This window comes from Zonotrichia albicollis, chromosome 4 (assembly GCF_047830755.1).
Source record: "Zonotrichia albicollis isolate bZonAlb1 chromosome 4, bZonAlb1.hap1, whole genome shotgun sequence".
NCBI classification, from domain to species: Eukaryota; Metazoa; Chordata; class Aves; order Passeriformes; family Passerellidae; genus Zonotrichia; species Zonotrichia albicollis.
This window is the reverse complement of record NC_133822.1, coordinates 749494-766180: the sequence shown is the minus strand read 5'-3', so window position 1 is coordinate 766180 and position 16687 is coordinate 749494. Positions and strand designations below refer to the sequence as shown.

At 63.4% G+C, this 16687-nt stretch overlaps 1 protein-coding gene across 6 annotated transcripts in view; it reads left to right on the top strand.

The window, feature by feature from the left end:
* SBF1 (SET binding factor 1) overlaps nucleotides 1-16687 on the top strand; it is a 70530-nt gene that overhangs the window by 36599 nt on the left and 17244 nt on the right. For 3 of the 6 annotated variants that reach the window (XM_074540291.1, XM_074540290.1, XM_074540288.1), the window contains exons 6-21: nucleotides 2662-2685; nucleotides 3948-4053; nucleotides 4992-5124; nucleotides 6572-6680; nucleotides 7113-7226; nucleotides 8046-8123; nucleotides 8762-8875; nucleotides 9648-9776; nucleotides 10941-11039; nucleotides 11678-11882; nucleotides 12610-12722; nucleotides 13462-13611; nucleotides 13703-13771; nucleotides 14173-14331; nucleotides 14878-15137; nucleotides 15989-16161. In XM_074540291.1, the coding sequence (XP_074396392.1) occupies nucleotides 2662-2685; nucleotides 3948-4053; nucleotides 4992-5124; nucleotides 6572-6680; nucleotides 7113-7226; nucleotides 8046-8123; nucleotides 8762-8875; nucleotides 9648-9776; nucleotides 10941-11039; nucleotides 11678-11882; nucleotides 12610-12722; nucleotides 13462-13611; nucleotides 13703-13771; nucleotides 14173-14331; nucleotides 14878-15137; nucleotides 15989-16161 (2035 nt within the window). The remainder of the gene's footprint in view (nucleotides 1-2661; nucleotides 2686-3947; nucleotides 4054-4991; nucleotides 5125-6571; nucleotides 6681-7112; nucleotides 7227-8045; nucleotides 8124-8761; nucleotides 8876-9647; nucleotides 9777-10940; nucleotides 11040-11677; nucleotides 11883-12609; nucleotides 12723-13461; nucleotides 13612-13702; nucleotides 13772-14172; nucleotides 14332-14877; nucleotides 15138-15988; nucleotides 16162-16687) is intronic. The other 3 variants (XM_074540293.1, XM_074540289.1, XM_074540292.1) reach the window with 1 other exon arrangement.

Genomic DNA, 16687 nt, shown 5'->3' with positions numbered 1-16687 from the left:
TGGGCACTGCTGGGGTCTGGCTCTGTGCTGAACCCTGCTCCAGAGCCACGTGCTCACGGGCCATCTGTGAGAGCAGGGCTGGGACAGCTGTGGGGACACGGCCAGCAGGGCAGGACAGAGCCTGGAGCTCTCCTCGGGGCACTGGCCTGGTGCTGTACCCGTGTTGTGCCAGGTCCTGTGCTGGGATGTGTCAGTGTCTGTGCCAGGTCCTTTGCCCATGGCCATGCCAAGCTCTGTGCCAGTCCTGTATCTCTGTCTGTGCCAGGTCCTGTGCCCATGGCCATGCCAAGCTCTGTGCCAGTCCTGTATCTCTCTCTGTGCCAGGTCCTTTGCCCATGGCCATGCCAAGCTCTGTGCCAGTCCTGTATCTCTGTCTGTGCCAGGTCCTGTGCCCATGGCCGTGCCAAGCTCTGTGCCAGGTCCTGTATCTCTGTCTGTGCCAGGTCCTGTGCCCTTGGCTGTTCCAAGTCCTGTACCAGGTCCTGTGCCCATGGCCATGCCAAGCTCTGTGCCAGTCCTGTATCTCTGTCTGTGCCAGGTCCTGTGCCCATGGCCGTGCCAAGCTCTTTGCCAGGTCCTGTGTCAGTGTCTGCCCTGGGTCCTGTGCCTGTGCTGGGGGCCTGAGGAGCAGCAGCTTCTCCTGCAGCTGAGGCCACCAAGCCCCTGCTGTCCCCTCAGAGCCCTGTGTCCCTCCAGCCCGCCCTGCTCCATGCCAGCTGGGCTCAGCACATGGAGCTGGGGGGCTCACTGGGGGTGGCAGAGAGGGAGAGCCCAGCTGGAGCCCCTGGCAGAGGTTGGGCTCAGCAGTTTGTGCCCTGGAGCTCTCGTGCCCTGCTGGCCCCTGGGGTGTCCCTGTGGGTGTGTGCTTGTGTCCCCATGGGCCTTCCCTCAGCTGAGCTCCCCTTTTCCCAGCACAGAGGGCCAGGAGTGATCCCACAGCCCGGCTGATGCAGTGCAGGAGCCTTGGCCAGGCTGGGACAGCACCATGGGGCACTGGGACAGAACCATGGGGCACTGGGACAGCACTGCAGGGCACTGGGACAGAACCATGGGGCACTGGGACAGCAGCAATGGGGCACTGGGACAGAACCAATGGGGCACTGGGACAGAACCATGGGGCACTGGGACAGCACCATGGGGCACTGGGACAGCAGCGTGGGGCACTGGGACAGCAGCACAGGGCACTGGGACAGAACCATGGGGCACTGGGACAGCACCATGGGGCACTGGGACAGCAGCACAGGGCACTGGGACAGCACTGCAGGGCACTGGGACAGCACCATGGGGCACTGGGACAGCACTGCAGGGCACTGGGACAGCAGCACAAGCACTGGGACAGCACCATGGGGCATTGGGACAGAACCGTGGAGCACTGGGACAGCAATACAGGCACTGGGACAGCAGCACAGGCACTGGGACAGCAGCACGGGGCACTGGGACAGAACCAATGGGGCACTGGGACAGAACCAATGGGGCACTGGGACAGCAGCACAGGATACTGTGACAGCAGCACAGGCCCCAGTGCCTCCACAGGGGTTCCCTCCCCACACTGCCCTGACCCCGAGGGGGCTCTCCCTGATCCCAAATCTCAGCAGGATTCGGGGCAGGTGCTGCTCCTCATTCCAGGCTCCCTCTGGCACCCAGAGCCATGCGGGTCCCCAGAGAAGCCAGCAGTGCTGCTGGGATTTATGGAGGTGTGTGGAGCCAGGCCTGTCCCAGTGCTGGGGCAGAGTGGGGTGCTGCCCATGCCCCAGGTGCTGCCCATGCCCCAGGTGCTGCCCGTGCCCGGGCTGTGCCAGGGTTTGCAGTCCCTTCCCATGGGATCTGCCCAGATCCGGCTCCTCCCGGCAGGACCAGGAGCGGCTGCTGCAGCAGGACGGCTTCTCCTGCCACCATGGCTGGCTGAGCTTGGCACAGATCCGTGCCCCCAGCTGGGGCAGGATGGCTCTGTGCCCTGGGAACCGGGACTGTGTGACAGGGGGGACAGTTTGGTGGTGGCACTTCCCTTCCTGTGGTTTTCCTGCTCTCTTGCCGTGTCTAGTGCTCCTTCCCTGTGCCATAGGCATTGCTTTCACTCCGTGTCTGTGGGCTCCTCTCCCTTCCCATTGTCCCTGCTGGTGTCCCTGTCTGTGGGCTCCTGTCCCATTGTCCCTGCTGGTGTCCCTGTTTGTGGGCTCCTCTCCTCTTGTCCCTGCTGGTGTCCCTGTCTGTGTCTGTGGGCTCCTGTCCCATTGTCCCTGCTGATGTCCCTGTCTGTGGGCTCCTGTCCCATTGTCCCTGCTGTTGTCACTGTCTGTGGGCTTCTCTCCTGTCCCCTTGTCCCTGCTGATGTCACTGTCTGTGTCTGTGGGCTTCTGTCCCATTGTCCCTGCTGGTGTCCCTGTTTGTGGGCTCCTCTCCTCTTGTCCCTGCTGGTGTCCCTGTCCATGTCTGTGGGCTCCTGTCCCATTGTCCCTGCTGATGTCCCTGTCTGTGGGCTCCTGTCCCATTGTCCCTGCTGGTGTCCCTGTCCCTGTCTGTGGGCTCCTGTCCCATTGTCCCTGCTGGTGTCCCTGTCTGTGTCTGTGGGCTCCTGTCCCATAGTCCCTGCTGGTGTCAGTGTCCCCACTGTGCCTGTCTGTGTGTCCTAACTGACTGTGCTCTCTGTCTGTCCCACCTCAGCCTGACGTGGAGGACGAAGCCGTGGTACGAACTCCTTTTCTTTCCCATCTTCTTTTCCCCACCTTTTCTGTCCCGGCTCTGGGTCTGTCCCCTCGTTAGCAGCCTCTCTGTTAATTGCTGTTAATTGCAGCCCCAGGTCCCGGTGGTACCCTCGGGTGTGTGTCCCTGTGTGTCACAGCCAGGGTGTCCCTGGGCTCTGGGAAGGAGCTGAATTCCAGGCTCAGCTCTCTGGGTGCCCTGCTGGGGTTGTGACAGCCCAGCTCAGGGCTCTGGCTCTGCTCAGCCCTGCATTTTGGGGCTGTTCTGCCAGGAGGTGGCTGCAGTGGGAGCACTGCTCCAGCAGGAGCATTTTCCTGGAGAGGAGTGGAGAGAGGAGGAGAGGGGCCTGGAGACAGCCTGGGGATGTTTGAGTGTCCCTGAGTCCCTGGGAACGAGCTCAGGGCTGGGGGTGTTCAGTGTGCCAGGGAAGAAGCACCCATCCTGTGCCCAGGGTGTCCATCCCTTCCCCCAGGATATTTCCAGGATATTCCTCTGGGTGTTCCTCAGGATATTCCCAGGATATTCCTGTGGGTGTTCCTCAGGATATTCCCAGGATATTCCTGTGGGTGTTCCTCAGGATATTCCCAGGATATTCCTGTGGGTATTCCTCAGGATATTTCCAGGATATTCCTTCCACTGGAGAGGCCATGGAGGGGGCTGCTCCTGGGCACAGCCAGGCTGGGACAGGGGAGCTGCTCCCTTGGCTCCAAGGGCCTGGGGGAGGCTTGAATTCCCCTTGAGTCCTAGGGAGCCTTTGAATCCTGGGGAACCTTTGGATCCTGGGGGGCCCTCTTATCCTGGAGAGGTTTTGAATCCCAGAAAGCCTTCGTGTCCTGGAGATCCCTCAGATCCTGGGGAGCCCTCGTGGCCTGGAGACTCCCTGAGTTCTGGGGACCCCTCATGTCCTGGAGAGCCCTCGTGTCCTGGAGAGCCATTGTGTCCCATCTGCACATGGATCTTGGGGCTCTTGGGGCACTGTTGGCACTGGCTGGGGTTGTTGCAGGAGGTGCCCTCCTTCCCTCAGCCCAGGGACCCAGCCAAGCACCCAGCGGGTGCTGTGGCAGCATCTTCTCTCTTTTCCTTTTCTTTTTCCTCTTTCCCTTTCCCTTTCCCTCTTCCCGCAGCAGACGGGGGTTGTGCTGGGGCAGGGTGGCCCTGCCCCTGTGCCCGGGGGGGTCTGGCTGCCCCTGCCCTGGCCCTGTCCCTCTCTGGGTGGCCCTGGTGACCAGGTGTGTGTTGCCTTGCAGAGGACCATCTCTCTGGGAGCGGGGGACAGGCAGGTGATCCAGACCCCCATCAATGACTCACTGCCTGTCAGCAGCTGCAGCGTGGCCCTGCTCTTCCGCCAGCTCGGTGAGACGTGTCCCCACCCTGTCCCCGTGGCACCTGGGGTCCCTGCAGGTCGCCTCCCTGTGGGTCACCTCCCATGGGTCACCTCCCTGCGGGTCACCTCCTGTGGTCACTTCCTGTGGTCACCTCCCTGCGGGTCGCCTCCCTGTGGGTCACCTCCCTGTGGTCACCTCCTGTGGTCACCTCCTGTGGTCACCTCCCATGGGTCACATCCCTGCGGGTCACCTCCCTGTGGGTCACCTCCCTGTGGGTCACATCCCTGCGGGTCACCTCCCTGGGGGTCACCTCCCTGTGGGTCACATCCCTGTGGGTCACCTCCCTGTGGTCACCTCCCATGGGTCACATCCCTGCGGGTCACATCCCTGCGTGTCACCTCCCTGTGGGTCACATCCCTGTGGTCGCCTCCCTGTGGTCACCTCCCTGTGGGTCACCTCCCTGTGGGTCACCTCCCATGGGTCATCTCCCTGTGGGTCACATCCCTGTGGGTCACCTCCCTGTGGGTCACCCCCCATGGGTCACATCCCTGTGGTCACCTCCCTGTGGGTCACATCCCTGCGGTACATCTCCTGTGGGTCACCTCCTGCGTGTCACGTCCTGCATGTGGCTCTGAGCTCTGCCCCAGCTGAGCCTCTTGGCCCTGCTGTGCCATCCCTGGGATGGGGGCTGGGGTCTGGAGGAGCAGCCTGGGGCTGCCACCGGCCTTGTGTCCCCCAGGGAAGGCCACCCTGTGTCCCCCAGGGAAGGCCACCAGCCCCCAGGAGGGACAGAGCTGTCTGGGAACGGGGAGCACACCCGGCAGTGACCCCAAACCACGAGTGGCTCTCTGGGGGATGCTGGGCTCCTCCCCTGGCAGGATGCAGGGATGGGGGGGATCAGGGGTCTCTGAGGGGTGTCAGAGGGACCCCCCCCCAGTTCCTGAGCCCCTGCTGTGCCCTGCCCAGGCATCACCAACGTGCTGTTCCTGTTCTGCGCGGCGCTGACCGAGCACAAGATCCTGTTCCTCTCCAGCAGCTACCAGAGGCTGACGGACGCCTGCCGGGCCCTCCTGGCTCTCATGTTCCCCCTCAAGTACAGGTGAGGGTCCCCGAGCCGCCAGCTGTGCCAGCTGTGCCACCCTCGGTGCCTCCCAGGGTCTGGGGAATAACTGGGAATCTCCCAGCCCTGCCTCCCTCGTCTCCCAGGCAAATCGGGCTCTGGCACTGGAGGCAGTGCTGGGAAATGCTCTGTCCTTCCTGCTGAGCAGGGACAGGACCCAGGGAACAGCTGGAGCTGTGCCAGGGCAGGGATAGCATGGACATCAGGACAGGCTCTATTCCAGAGGGTGCTGGCACTGCCCAGGCTCCCCAGGGAACGGGCACAGCCCCAGAGCTCCAGGAGTGCTTGCACAGCGTGCCAGGGATGCACAGGCTGGGACTGCTGGGGTGTCTGTGCAGGGCCAGGAGCTGGATCTGTGATCCCTGTGGGCCCTTCCCACCCAGGAGATTCCATGGTTCCATGAGCAGCAGTGAGGTGTTCCCAGCAGTGGCCAAGCCCCCGTGGTGACTCCTGTGGGATGGCTGGAGCCCCACTCACCCTGGGAGCTGGGAATGTCCCACAGGGAGTGGGAGCACAGCCCTGGCAGCCCTGGGGCTCCTGGCAGCTCTGCCAGGGCCGGGCTGGGACAGAGCTTCCTGGCCAGCTCCTGTCTCCCCAGGCTGCAGGGAGGCTGTTGGTGTCCCAGAGGAACATAATTTTCACAGAATTATGGAATCCCTGAGCTTGGAAGAGCCCTCCAGGGTCACTGAGTCCAAGGTGTTCCCAATCCCCTCCTTGTCCCCAGCCCAGAGCACTGAGTGCCACCTCCAGGAGTTCCTTGGACACCTCCAGGGATGGGCACTTCAAAGCTCCCTGGGCAGCCCCAGCCAAGGCCTGACCCCTTTCCATGGGGAATTTTTCCTGAAATTCTTCTGTTGGAGTTAATGGCTCTGCTGGAAACCCTTTCCTTGGTCACACTTTGATTACAACCCCAAGACCAGACAGGGATCTTATAATGAAATCATGAAATCCCAGGATAATTTGGATTGGAAGGGACCCCAGAGCCCCTGCAGTGCCACCCCTGCCATGGCAGGGACACCTCCCACTGTGCCAGGCTGCTCCAGCCCCAGTGCCCAGCCTGGCCTTGGGCACTGCAGGGATCAGGGGCAGCCCCAGCTGCTCTGGCAATGCCAGCCCAGGCAGGAATTGCTCATTGCCAAGATGCCACCCATGGCTGCCCTCTGGCAGTGGGAGCCATTCCCTGGGTGCTGTCCCTGCAGGCCTTGTCCCCAGTCCCTCCCAGGGCATTCTCAGGGATGGGGCAGCCACAGCCTTTGGGAGCCGTGTGTGCCCGAGGGGCTGGGGGTGCCAGGGGCACCCTGGACACGGCTCCAGAGCCAGGATGGTGTCTGGCTGTGCCAGGACAGGGCTGGGATGTGGGGCAAGGCTGGCCTGGCTGCAGTGGGGCTGTGTTTGGGGCCGGTTTTGAGGCTGTTTCTGGTTGCAGTTTCACCTACGTGCCCATCCTGCCCGCCCAGCTCCTGGAGGTGCTGAGCACCCCCACCCCCTTCATCATCGGCGTCCACTCCATCTTCCAGTCGGAGACCCAGGAGCTGGTGAGAGGCCACGTTCCCTGCCCTGGTGCCAGGGGCTGGGGAGGGGCAGCGTGGGTGTCACAGCTCGGTGACAGCTCCATCCGTCCTGAGTGTGCCCAGGGCCACGGGCTGTGTGTGCTCAGCCCGGGATGCATCCAGGTGTCCCACAGGAGCCAGGGGGGGCTGGGTCACATGGGAATGGCTGGGTCACATGGGAATGGCTGGGTCCCTCTCCCGCCAGGTGTCCCCCTGTCCCCCCAGTGTGGGATCCCAGTGTGTCCTTGGATTTGGGGACAGGATGGAACTGCTGAGCACTCGGGGAAGGTGGGGAGGAGCCAGAGCCCCCTCCCAGCCCTTTCCTGAGCCAGCTCACCTGGGTAGCTCCCCATCAGCTGTGGGATTGGGGTGTGGGGTTGGGAGATGGGGCTGTGTCCCACTGCTGTCCCCTCCCAGCTGGACGTGGTGATCGCGGACCTGGACGGCGGCACCGTCAACGTCCCGGAGTGCGTGCACATCTCGCTGCTGCCCGAGCCCCTGCTCCAGCAGACACGGGAAGCCCTGTCCATGGTGAGTGCCAGGGCATTCCTGTTCCCCACGGCATCCCCGGGGTGCCAGCACCATGCCCTGGCAATGACACACGTGGCCAGGGAACTGAGAATGGAGCTGGGGCTCCTCTGTGAGCAGGATTCCTGCCTTGGGGTCCCGCTCATGCCTTAGGGGTCCTGTCCATGCCTTTGGGGCTGTGTCCACACCTTTGGGGTCCTGCCCATGCCTTTGGGGTCGTGTCCACGCCTTTGGGGTCCTGTCCATACCTTGGGGTCCTGCCCATGCCTTGGGGTCCTGTCACAGGACCATTCCTGATCCAATGGCGTCTGGCCAGCGCCCTGGGAATGGCACACATTTCCATGGGAGCTGGGAGTGGTCAGCAGGGGTTCCTTCCTCTGTGATTGCTGCCCTGGGGTGCTGCTGCCCCCGTCCCATGGCCATTCCCAGCCCAGTGCCCTCTGATGTCCTGCAGTGCCAGGGGGGGTTCTTTGGCAGAGGTTTCTGGGAATGTGGTGCTGGCTCCCAGCCCAGGGCAGGAAGCAGCTGTGGCCTGGCTGCTCCTGTGTTTCCAAGGCGCTGCTGGAGCAGCTCCTGCTCCTCCTGGGGGCACGGGGGGGTGAAGGTCTCCCTGGCAGAGCAGGAGGGGCTCCCCCTTCCCTGGAATCCCAGTGCCAGCTGTGCTTCCCAGGGCAGGGTCAGGCCAGCAGAGCGTTCCTGATCCCCCATGGTTTGTCCCCAAGCCCCTCAGACCTTTTCCACAGGGGCTGTGGGGTCTCTGGGGAAATGTCCTTGGCTTCTCCAGCCAGGATGGGGCCTGAGCTGAGTGTCCTCCCTGGGCAGGTCCTGGACCCGGAGCTGGAGGTGGCCGACCTCGCCTTCCCCCCTTCCACCATCTCCGCCTCTTCCCTCAAGATGCAGGTGAGTGGTGGGAGGGAGAGGGACCCTTGGTGAGGGGCTGTTCCCCAGGGTGAGGGGCTGTTCCCCACGGTGGGGGGCTGTTCCCCAGGAACACCTTGGGGCAGGAGGAGAGGGACCCTCAGCAGGGGCTGTTTTCCAGGGATACCCCAGACAGGAGGAGAGGGACCCTCAGCAGGGGCTGTTCCCCAGGGATACCCCAGGCAGGAGGAGAGGGACCCTCAGCAGGGCTGTTTTCCAGGGATACCCCAGGCAGGAGGCAGAGGGACCCTCAGCAGGGGCTGTTTTCCAGGGCCATCCTGGCTCTCACACACCATTTCAGTCCCTTGTCCATCCAAGGCCACTGTTCCAAGCCGTGGCTGGATCCTGCAGTGCCTTGTTCTCCAGATTTACAGCCAGGCTGGAGCAGACAGGGAATGTTTGGGCTTGCAGCATTCCCAGAGCTGGAGAGCTCCCTGTCCTCCCTGTGCAGCTCTAGGGGCCAGAGCAGTGAATCCTGTGCCCCCTTTCCCTGGAATCTCAGCCACATTCCCTGCCCTCACCCCGGGGCTGATCCCATCCTGGGGGGAAATCCCTGCCCCAGGAGCTGCCCTGTCCACACCCTGAGCCCCTCCAGCCCGGGCTGTGCTTCCCTGTTGCAGGACAAGGAGATCCGGGCCGTGTTCCTGCGCCTGTTTGCTCAGCTGCTGCAGGGCTACCGCTGGTGCCTGCACATCATCCGCATCCACCCCGAGCCCGTCATCCGCTTCCACAAGGTGAGGGCCTCACCCAGGCCGGGCTGGGACAGCTGAGAGCAGGAAACACCCTGCCTTTCCAGGCAGTGACCTCCCCTGCAGCCCTGCCAGCCCACCTGCATCCCGTGTTTGTCCTGGAGCGCGCCGAGGTCTCCCGGGGCAGCAGCGCTTCCCTCCCTGCCTGGGTGTTCCTGCAGGGCTCAGCCAGGAGGGAGCCAGGCCTGCAGCTGGGTGTTTGGGGAGATCTTGGCACTGCTGAGGGACCACCTGCAGTCCTCTGGCCCTGAGTCCCTCTGGCCTTGAATCCCTCTGGCCTTGTGTTCCTGTGCCTCTGTGTTCCTGAGTACCTCTGGCCTTGTGTTCCTGTGCCTCTCTGTCCCTGTGTCCCTGAATCCTTCTGGTCTTATGTCCCTGAGTACCTCAGGCCTTGTAGCCCTGTGTCCCTGAATCCCTCTGTCCCTGTATTCCCATGTCCCTGTGCCCCTATGTTCCAGAGTCCCCCTGGCTTCGTGTCCCTGTGTCCCTATGGCCCCGTATCCCTCTGTCCCTGTATTCCTGTGCCCCTGTGTCCCAGAGTCCCTCTGCCCCTGTGTCCCTGTGTCCTGCCTCTGCATGCCAAGGTGACACCAGAGCCCTTCCCTTGCCCCTTGTCCTGCTGCCATGGGCCAGAGGCTCAGGTTTCCATGCCAACCCTGTCCCTGAGGAAGGAGGTGGCACCGTCCCAGTGCCCCCCAGGTGCCCACCCACGGCTTGGTGTCACTGCTGTGCTGATGGCACTGCCATTCCCTTGCAGGCGGCGTTCCTGGGCCAGCGGGGGCTCACGGAGGACGATTTTCTCACCAAGGTGCTGGAGGGGATGGCCTTCGCTGGCTTTGTCACCGAGCGCGGGGCTCCCTACCGCCCCATCGACCTGTTTGATGAGGTGGGGCCTTGGGGCAGCTCCCCTTCCCACGGCCCGGGATCTGTGGGGCTGAGCGGGATCTGTGCGGGCTGAGCGGGATCTGTGGGGGCTGAGCGGGATCTGCGAGGGCTGAGGGGGATCTGTGGGGCTGAGGGGGATCTGTGGGGCTGAGCGGGATCTGTGGGGCTGAGCGGGATCTACGGGGGCTGAGGGGGATCTGTGGGGCTGAGGGGGATCTGTGGGGCTGAGGGGGATCTGTGGAGCTGAGGGGGATCTGTGGGGCTGAGGGGGATCTGTGGGGCTGAGCGGGATCTGTGGGGGCTGAGGGGGATCTGTGGGGCTGAGGGGGATCTGTGGGGCTGAGGGGGATCTGCGGGGCTGAGCGGGATCTGTGGGGGCTGAGCGGGATCTGTGGGGGCTGAGGGGGATCTGTGGGGGCCGAGGGGGATCTGTGGGGTGTGAGTGGGATCTGTGGGGGCTGAGCGGGATCTGTGGGGCTGAGGGGGATCTATGGGGCTGAGCGGGGTCTGCAGGGCCTGTGCAGGACATGTGTGGCCTGAGTGGGATCTGTGGGGCTGAGGGGGATCTGCGGGGGCTGAGGGGGATCTGTGGGGCTGAGGGGGATCTGTGGGGCTGAGGGGGATCTGTGGGGGCTGAGGGGGATCTGTGGGGCTGAGGGGGATCTGTGGGGCTGAGGGGGATCTGCGGGGGCTGAGGGGGATCTGTGGGGGCTGAGGGGGATCTGTGGGGCTGAGCGGGGTCTGTGGGGGCTGAGCGGGGTCTGTGGGGGCTGAGCGGGGTCTGTGGGGGCTGAGCAGGATCTGTGGGGGCTGAGCAGGGTCTGTGGGGCTGAGGGGGATCTGTGGGGCTGAGGGGAATCTGTTGGCCCTGAGTGGGATCTGTGGGGCTGAGGGGGATCTGTGGGACTGAGGGGAATCTGTTGGCCCTGAGTGGGATCTGTGGGGCTGAGGGGGATCTGTGGGACTGAGGGGGATCTGCGGGGCTGAGGGGGATCTGTGGGGGCTGAGCGGGATCTGTGGGGCTGAGCAGGATCTGTGGAGCTGAGGGGGATCTGTGGGGTCTGAGCAGGACCTGCCATGGCCTGAGCAGGATCTGCGTGGCCCCAGGTTTGGGAGAGGCCCTGGAGCTGCCCCTGTCACCCCATTCCTGTCCTGTCCTCCCCAGCTCGTGGCCTACGAGGTGAAGCGCATGAAGGCAGAGGAGGGGAACAAACAGAAAATCCTGAGGCACATCAAGGAGCTGGCAGAGAAACTCTACAAAAATGTGAGTCCTGGAGCCCCCGGGCAGGAGTGGGGATGTGCTGGGGGATACGGGGCAGGGAGAGCCTGGGTGCAGTCCTGGTTGCTCTGTCCTCCCTCCATAAGCTCCTGGTAATATTCCTGTCCCTCCTTGTGCTGTCATGGGTGGTCAGGCACATCCTCATGTGCCCAGAGGTCCTGATTTTATAGGATCATAGAATCCCAGAATCACAGAGGTTGGAAAAGACCCCCAGGGCTATGCAGTCCAAGCTGTGCCCAGTGTCCACCTTGTCCCCAGCCCAGAGCCCTGAGTGCCACCTCTGGGAATTCCTTTGACACCTCCAGGGATGGGGACTGGCCAGCCCCTTCCAAGGTCTGAGCCCCCTTTCCAGGAGGAAATTCCTGCTGATATCCAACCTGAGCCTCCCTGGCCCAGCTGGAGGTTTCCAGCAGCACCTGAAGGCAGGAGCCTCGGCTGGCTGGGCTGGAGCTCCTGCTGGCACTTGGCTCATGGCCGTGCCACAGCTGTGCATCCCTGGGGGCTGGGGGAGCAGATCCTGAGTCCTGCAGCTTCCAGCTGGGAGCAGGGGGCAGGGGGCTCCTGTCCAGGAGGGGACACGCTGTGGGTGACCTCAGGGCTGAGCAGGAGCTGTCCCCACGCAGGAGAACCCGTACCCTGCAGTGACCATGCACAAGGTGCAGAAGCCCACCGAGGGCTGCCACCTGCGCCTGCACCAGAAGCCCTTCCCGCACCTGGACGAGGGCACCGTGCAGTGGATCATCGACCAGGCCACGGCCAAGCTGCAGACAGCCCCACCTGCTGTCAAGGCTGAGAAGAAGTGCATGGTTCCCTCGGGACCCCCCATCGGTATGTGGGGTGGGGGGGATCCTGCTTTGGGGACCATGGTGCCCTCGGGACCCCCATTGGTACATGGGGCACAGGGGAGCCTGTCCTGGGGGCTGTGGGAGGCCATGGTGCCCTCGGGACCCCCATTGGTGTGTGGGGCATGGGGGACCCTGCTCTGAGGGGCTGTGGGAGGCCATGGTGCCCTCGGGACCCCCATTGGTACATGGAGCATGGGGTACCCTGCTTTGGGGGGCTGCTGGAGGCCATGGTGCCCTTGGGACCCCCCATTGGTACATGGGGCACAGGGGAGCCTGTCCTGGGGGCTGTGGGAGGCCATGGTGCCCTCAGGACCCCCCATTGGTGTGTGGAGCATGGGGGACCCTGCTTTGGGGGGCTGCTGGGAGGCCATGGTGCCCTCGGGACTCCCCATTGGTGCATGGGGCACAGGGGAGCCTGTCCTGGGGGCTGTGGGAGGCCATGGTGCCCTCGGGACCCCCATTGGTGTGTGGGGCACTGGGGGGCTGTTGGTGCCCTTGGAACACCCCATGGGTATGTGGGACACAGTGGACCCTGTTCTGGGTCACAGCACAGGAGTAAAACATGGAGAAACAGCAGTTCCAACCCCCTTGGGGCTCTCAGCTCCCCCAAGGCCCATGGAGGCCCCGTGGTCTCTCAGAGCAGGGGGACACGGTGTCCCCACGGGTGCCAGCCCTGCCCCACCCAGAGTGACGGGATCTGTTCCACCCAGCTGCCATCCTGGAGCGCAACGGGAACGCCCTGGCCAACAGCGCCCGGCGCCTGGAGGTGGTCAGGAACTGCATCTCCTACGTCTTCGAGAACAAGATGCTGGAGGCCAAAAAGGTGAGGGGGGCTGCGGATGGGGGTCGGTGTCCTCTGTGGATGGAGAGGACATTCCTGTCCTGTGCCCACGTCCTGCTGGTTGACTTAGGGTCAGAAAGTTGTGGAATCACAGAGTTACTGAGGTTGGAAAATCCCTCTGAGCCCATTGGGTCCAACCATCCACAACACTGCCAAGGCCACTGCTGACCATGTCCCCAAGTGCCACATCCACATATATCCTTGAAATCCCTCCAGGGATGGGGACTCCAAACCTCCCTGGACAGCCGTGACAGTGCCTGACCAACCTTTCTGTGGGGAAATTCCTTCTGATGTCCCCCCTGAGCCTTCCCTGGCCCAGCTTGAATCTGCTGCATCTCCTGCTGTCCCTGTTCCCTGGGAGCACAGCCCCACTCCCACCTCAGTAACAGCCCATGGAGCCATTTGGATTGGCATTCCCTCTGGGACCATCAAGTCCCACCATTCCCCAGCACTGCTGTGGCCACCACTGACCCGTGACTTGTCCCCTGCTGGTGTTCCTGGGATTTTGGCTGGTGGCTCCACACCAGCCCAATTCCATTGCTCCATGTCCTGCTGCCCCTGGGCTCCTCCTCCTCCTCCATGGCCATGTCCTGCTGGCCACACCTGCAATTCTGCCCTGCTTTGTCTCCATGTCCGAGTGCATGCCCTGGCACTGGGGTGGGCACTGTGTGGGAGCAGGGCTGTCCAGGCCCGTCCCAGCCCACAAACCCCATTCCCACAGCTGTTCCCAGCCGTGCTCCGTGCCATGAAGGGCCGGGCTGCCCGGCACTGCCTGACCCAGGAGCTGCACCTGCACGTGCAGCAGAACCGCGCCGTGCTGGACCACCAGCAGTTCGACTTCGTCATCCGCATGATGAACTGCTGCCTCCAGGTAGGGCGGGGCTGGGGGGCTCCTTCTTCCCGTGGGACACGGCAGGGGTCGGCCCTGGAGTGTCCCCTGGTCACCCCTGCTCCTTCCCCAGGACTGCACGGCCATGGACGAGCACGGCATCGCCGCCGCCCTGCTGCCGCTGGTCACCGCCTTCTGCAGGGTGAGTGACCGCAGGCTCCCCGCCCCGGCGCCCTCAGGATCCCCCCGGGGACAGAGGCTGCAGGGGGGTCCCATCAGGGCTTGTCAGCCTGTGGCTCCTGCCCAGAACGTTCCACCCAGCCCAGACTGGCCCGAGGCTCTCAGGGAGGCTGGAACACCTGTGGGAAGGGGGGCTGCTCTGGAATGCCAGCTCGATCCCATGGTCAGGCTGGGCTGGGATGAACCTCTGGGTGGGCTCTGAGCAAGAGAATTTTCAGGGAATGCTAGAGGAGCTCTGGTGCAGACATCCCTCCTGCCTGCCCAGGGCTTTCCCAGTGGCTGGCTGGAGGAGCAGGGACCCCCGAGTGGAGAGCTCAGCACCAAGGCTGTGTGCAGATGGATCTTTTCCACCTCCTTCCACAGAAACTGAGCCCTGGCATCACCCAGTTTGCCTACAGCTGTGTGCAGGAGCACGTGGTGTGGACCAACATCCAGTTCTGGGAGGCCATGTTCTACTGCGACGTCCAGAACCACATCCGGGCCCTCTACCTGGACAGTGCTGAGGAGAACCACACAGAGCAGGTGGGAGCCTGGCCCAGGAGAGCTCTTCCCAAAGGGCTGGGGCTCATCACGGAGTTACAGAATCATGGAATGGTTTGGGTGGGAAGGGACCTCAAAGCCCTCCAGTGCCGCCCTGCCATGGCAGGGGCACCACCCCCTGTCCCAGGCTGCTCCAGCCCCAGTGCCCAGCCTGGCCTTGGGCACTGCAGGGATCAGGGGCAGCCCCAGCTGCTCTGGCAGTCCCAGCCCAGCTGCCAGTTCTGGGCAGGCTGCTCAGCTGAGGCCGAGGGGCTGCACCCCAGTTGTGGGAGATCCCTGTGAGTGTACACATGCACACACCCCATCCCTCCCCTGGCGCAGGAGAGCCCCAGTTGTGGGAGATCCCTGTGGGTGTGCCCATGCACACAGCCCATCCCTCCCCTGGCCCAAGAGAGCCCCAGTTGTGGGAGATCCCTGTGGGTGTGCCCATGCACACAGCCCATCCCTCCCCTGGCGCAGGAGAGCCCCAGTTGTGGGAGATCCCTGTGAGTGTACACATGCACACAGCCCATCCCTCCCCTGGCCCAGGAGAGCGCGGAGGAGCCGCAGGAGGCCAAGTCTGCGCTGGAGATCGCGTCGGAGCAGCTGCGGCTGTGGCCCACCATGAGCCGGGAGAAGCAGCAGGAGCTGATCCAGAAGGAGGAGAGCACGGTGTTCAGCCAGGCCATCCACTACGCCAACAGGATGAGCTACCTGCTGCTGCCCCTGGACACCAGCAAGAACCGCCTGCTGCGCAGCTCCGGCCTGGGCGACGTGGAGAGCGTCAGCAACAGCTTCGTCACCAACAGGTGTGGGGACAGCGCCGTGACCCGAGCTGGGGACAGGCTGCTGCCAGGGAAAGGTGGCCCTGCTCCCTGTGGGGCTTGGACCCCTCTGAGGGTTCTTTCCAGTCCCAACCATGCTGGGATTCCAGGGTTATGTCAGGATTGAGGCAGACTGTGGTGTCCAGGGGGGTTTGTAGGAGTGGGAGCTCTGCTGGGTCCATGCTGGGAGTGGGAACAGTCTTGGACTCTTGGCAGGAATGGGAGGGAGCTTTCCAGGGCCTCTGTCAGGAGTGGGAGGGAGTTCTCCTGCTATCTCCTACTGCTAACACAGTAGTAGGAACTCCCCTGTGTTCCTATGAGGAGTGGGAGCTCTCCTGGGATCATATCAGGAGTAGGAACTCTCCGATGTTCCTATGAGAAGTGGGAGCTCTCCTGGGATATCAGGAGTAGGAACTGTACTGTGTTCTTATGAGGAGTGGGAGCTCTCCTGGGTCTGTGTCAGCCATAGGAACGCTCCTGGGATCATATCAGGAGTAGGAACTTTCCTGTGTTCCTATCAGGAGTGGGAGCTCTCCTGGGATCATATCAGGAGTAGGAACTTCCGTGTTCCTATCAGGAGTGGGAGCTCTCCTGGGATCATATCAGGAGTAGGAACTTTCCTGTGTTCCTATAAGGAGCGGGAGCTCTCCTGGCTTTTTCCAGGAGTAAGAGCTTTCCTGCGTTTCTGTCACGAGTGGGAGCTCTCCTGGGTCTGTGTCAGCCCTGGGAGCTCTCCTGGAACCTTATGAGGAGTGGGAGCTCTCCTGGGTCCGTGCAGGGAGTGGTCCCTGGCCGGGGCTGTCCCGGGCTGACCCCTCCCCGTTTCCCTCGGGAAGCATCGCGGGCAGCGTGGCCGAGAGCTACGACACCGAGAGCGGCTTCGAGGACGCCGAGAGCTCGGACGTGGCCAACTCCGTGGTGAGGTTCATCAACCGCTTCGTGGACAAGGTGTGCACCGAGAGCGGCGTCACCAACGAGCACCTCAAGGGGCTGCACGTCATGATCCCGGGTGAGGACACCGGGCTGGCCCTGCAGGAACAGCGGGAGAGGGCAGGGTGGGGTTTGGGAAAGGCAGGGTGGGGTTTGGGAAGGGCAGGATGAGATTTGGGCAGGTGGGATTTGGGAAAGGCAGGGTGGGGTTTGGGATGGGCAGGATGAGATTTGGGCAGGTGGGATTTGGGAAAGGCAGGGTGGGGTTTGAGTTGGGGCAGGGCAGGATTTGGATAGGGCAGGGTCGATACGGGCAGGGTGGGATTCAGGTAAGAGAGGGCAGGATTTGGGTAAGATAAGATGGGATTTGGGCAGGGACAGGGTGGGATTCGGGCAGGGACAGGGTGGGATTCGGGCAGGACAGGTGGGATTCGGGCAGGACAGGGTGGGATTCGGGCAGGGACAGGGTGGGATTCGGGCAGGACAGGTGGGATTCAGGCAGGGACAGGTGGGATTCGGCCTGGGACAGGGTGGGATTTGGGCAGGGACAGGTGGGATTCGGGCAGGGACAGGTGGGATTTGGGCAGGGCAGGGTGGGATTCAGG